Source organism: Thermomyces lanuginosus, assembly GCF_041956635.1.
Source record: "Thermomyces lanuginosus strain ATCC 200065 unplaced genomic scaffold VTN49scaffold_7, whole genome shotgun sequence".
NCBI lineage: Eukaryota > Fungi > Ascomycota > Eurotiomycetes > Eurotiales > Trichocomaceae > Thermomyces > Thermomyces lanuginosus.
The window spans coordinates 1,445,471-1,448,579 of NW_027192341.1; the positions used below are offsets into that span (position 1 = coordinate 1,445,471).

Consider the following 3,109-nt stretch of genomic DNA (forward strand, 5'->3'; position numbering starts at 1 on the left):
TCACGAAGTTCTCAACTTCTTTCATTTAGTGACCCACCAGTTCTCTTTACCCCCTCCTCCAAATACGTCCCCCTGTTGCTGTCTGCTGCATGTCACAACCCGGGCTCCGGTCCGATACTTCTTCACCGTACATAGCCTTTCTGCCATTTTAGCGAATTGCCTGTCAGTTGAATCAAGCTGTGTAATCGTCAGTCTCCTATTTAATGCAATGAAGGTCCCTGAATCTGTGACTTGTTGACCCCGTGTACAGATATGCCATTTTCCATTTGAGTGGCATCATTTGTGCTATCTATCTTTAGGGCTACATTGCTGTGTCGCTCGTTCTTCCTCCTGTGAACCAACAGGTCATCCTCCAAAGCTGGAGCTCCAGCTTTCAACTCGACCGTGGCGTTCGATAACTGTTATTGAAGAGGCTTGCTGTCCCTTGTTTCATTTAGAATATATATTGCATTCCAAGCTCGGCCGAGTCCCCGGTCTGTCACAAACAGCGGTTCCTCGTGTGATCTCCCCGCTTTCGTTCTATCGAGCTTGTTTGTGATCCGGCGACTTTTATCCTCCGGTGGCGTCGAGATATCATTATGAATGATTATTCCCGCCATAACTCACACGAACAGCCCTACGCTTCTAATCAACAGGTTATGGCGAGCTGTTATGGCCCTCGTCCCGCACCCGATTATATCTATTACACCAACCCTTACGGCGTGATGCATCACCCTATTAATACCTTGACACCGCAGTATGCCGCAGGTTATGGAAAACAAGATCCAGCCGCAATCCAGGGGACCGACATCCGCCCAACGCTGGGAACGGCTTCGCCTCTGTATCAGCCGTCATTTGTCCACGATCCGTTTCGGTACCAGCGACGTAAGCGAGTTTCAAATCATCGATTCCTGTTGTGATGAGACTGACCTCTCCCAAAAGCGGAGATCGAGAGCCAGGAGTCTTACAATGAAGACACTGCACTCTCAGAGCCAATCTCTCCGCCCTTGGAAGGGTTTCCGGATGTGCACGAGTTTGATCTCTTGATCAAGAGGTTGTGCTCCCTCCTCAACGGTATTCTATTTACTGACGGGGATTGGTATTGATAGCTATGTGAACGACCTCTCATTCAAAAAACAGGACAAGGCATTGATCAGCGCGAAGAGGGCCCGGAATATTAGGACCGTTCTCATGGACCCGAAAGATACAGCGGTTGAGTCTGCCCAGTTCCGGTAAGTGCTACTTTAGAACACGAGCGCATTGCGAATGCCAAATAATGGCTGATATTTTAGGTTTTGGGTGAAGAAGATGTTCAAGCTTGAGCCTGTGGATAGCGGAAGTCCCGATGTATGTCTTCCTCTGTTCTGATGAAATGAACGCGTGTCTGACTCGGGGATTTATATTTTTTAGGGCGAAAAACTGATCTGCCACGAGGGAAAACCAGTAGCAGTTCGGGAAAAGCTGTTTAAGATACTTACGAAAGCCCACCAACAATGTCACCATGGTGGGCGAGATAAAACATCGGCCCAAGTTCGACAGATCTACTCCTGGTAAGAAACATCAGGTGGAGCCAGCGGTGTGACTGGTGAGCTTTCAAACTGACCGATTATTTCAACTTTCAGGGTGCCCAAGGAACTCATCTCGCGCTTTGTCAAGATCTGTCCAACTTGTCAAGTTCGCCGAGGCAGCAGCCCCTCCAACTCCCAGAAAACTCCACCTTACTTCGAAAACAAACGCTGCTCACCCTCTTATGAGGTGGACCATCATGGGCGTAGATCAATACAGTCGGATCGTTCGCACCACCAGCAAGACCTGCAGGAAATCAACTGGAACGATGCGAGCAACAGCGCCCACTACTTGCAGGGAACTACTAGTAACTATCACCACAACGCAATCGCAACGTCCTCCTCAAGAGGTTACGATTCCGCCTCGGTCAGAGCACTGAGCAATGGGCCACCCGCATCGCCGTCACCCTTGATGGACCCAACTCTCCGACCAATGAGTACTCAGACCCATTATTCGTACATTGCAGCTGCTTCTAATTCCCACCGATACAACGGATACTAGGGCGGCGGTGTTCCACGCCCATTTTTTCATGGGGTTTTTGTTTCTCTTGTCCTTTTAGGGGTTGCCATCCCCAGTCGCCAATCTGTAAAAAAAAAAGTTTGGCTTTGGGTGTTTCTGCATGCGGTCTCATTTTCCCCGTTGTATAAGGGCTTAATGGTTTACAGCTTGATTGCGAGCGCTGGAATGTCCCTTGTGGGGCATAATCAGGAGCTACAATCTGGTCGTTTTTCCAAGCCTTTTTACGTTATTGATGTTCGGGCTCGGTGTGCTTGATTGATTGGGCTGAGTGTAAGGCTAGGATGCGTGTACCGCGTAACCACTGTAGGAGGGGTGTTTTGTCCGAGTACCGCATGAAACGATTGTGTATGCATCAGTAGGACTGCTCTCAAGAAGGCCAAAACGTTCAAGAGAGAGGCGAGGACATCCAATGTGCGACATCATCGGACATAGGTCCACATGATGATCCTCACCAACCCCCCTGCCAGGCACACAGCACGAATCGAATCAAAGCTAAAAAAGAAATGGCAAGGGAGCTGATCTGCCCACGTGCTTCTTCAAGCTGAGCTCATCTAACGGCGCCAGACGAAGGGTTGCCTAAACTGTCAGATCAGCTTATCTAGATCTTTGATATCACGTGGGTGTCAGATGAGCCTCTTTGCTGCCAGATAAGGCCTGCCAACTGCCAGATAAAGTCGCCTTCGTAATGCCCAATGCCAAAACAATCTCAGGCAACATGCAGGCAACGAGCATATGGACGCTGACAGATGCCTTAACTGCTGGGATGAGTTCGCCTCACTGCTTTAAGGAACTCATCGGAGTCACGTGGTTCACATGAGCTCATCTGTCTGCCAAATGAACTTGTCTACATCGACGAATCAGCGCGCCTGACTGTCAAATTAACCTGTTTAACTGCTAAGTGAGCTCGGATAATTGCAAACGAGACTCGCCCGGTTGCTGGTGCGGCTCATCTGACTGTCAGATGGTTCGTCTAAATCCTGGACGAGGGCTCATCTGAATCACGTGATTCAGGTCAGCTCCTTTTAGTCTAACAGCTACCCTAGCA

General features: G+C 49.4%; 1 protein-coding gene across 1 annotated transcript; it reads left to right on the plus strand.

The window, feature by feature from the left end:
- Positions 1 to 638: 638 nt before the first annotated feature.
- VTN49DRAFT_8040 (uncharacterized protein) lies at positions 639 to 2,046 on the plus strand (the record flags this gene model as incomplete). Its single annotated transcript, XM_069416377.1, has 6 exons — positions 639 to 864; positions 922 to 1,033; positions 1,089 to 1,211; positions 1,272 to 1,326; positions 1,390 to 1,529; positions 1,602 to 2,046. 6 exons carry the CDS (start codon positions 639 to 641, stop codon positions 2,044 to 2,046), a joined length of 1,101 nt encoding a protein of 366 aa, XP_069272401.1.
- Positions 2,047 to 3,109: the final 1,063 nt, after the last annotated feature.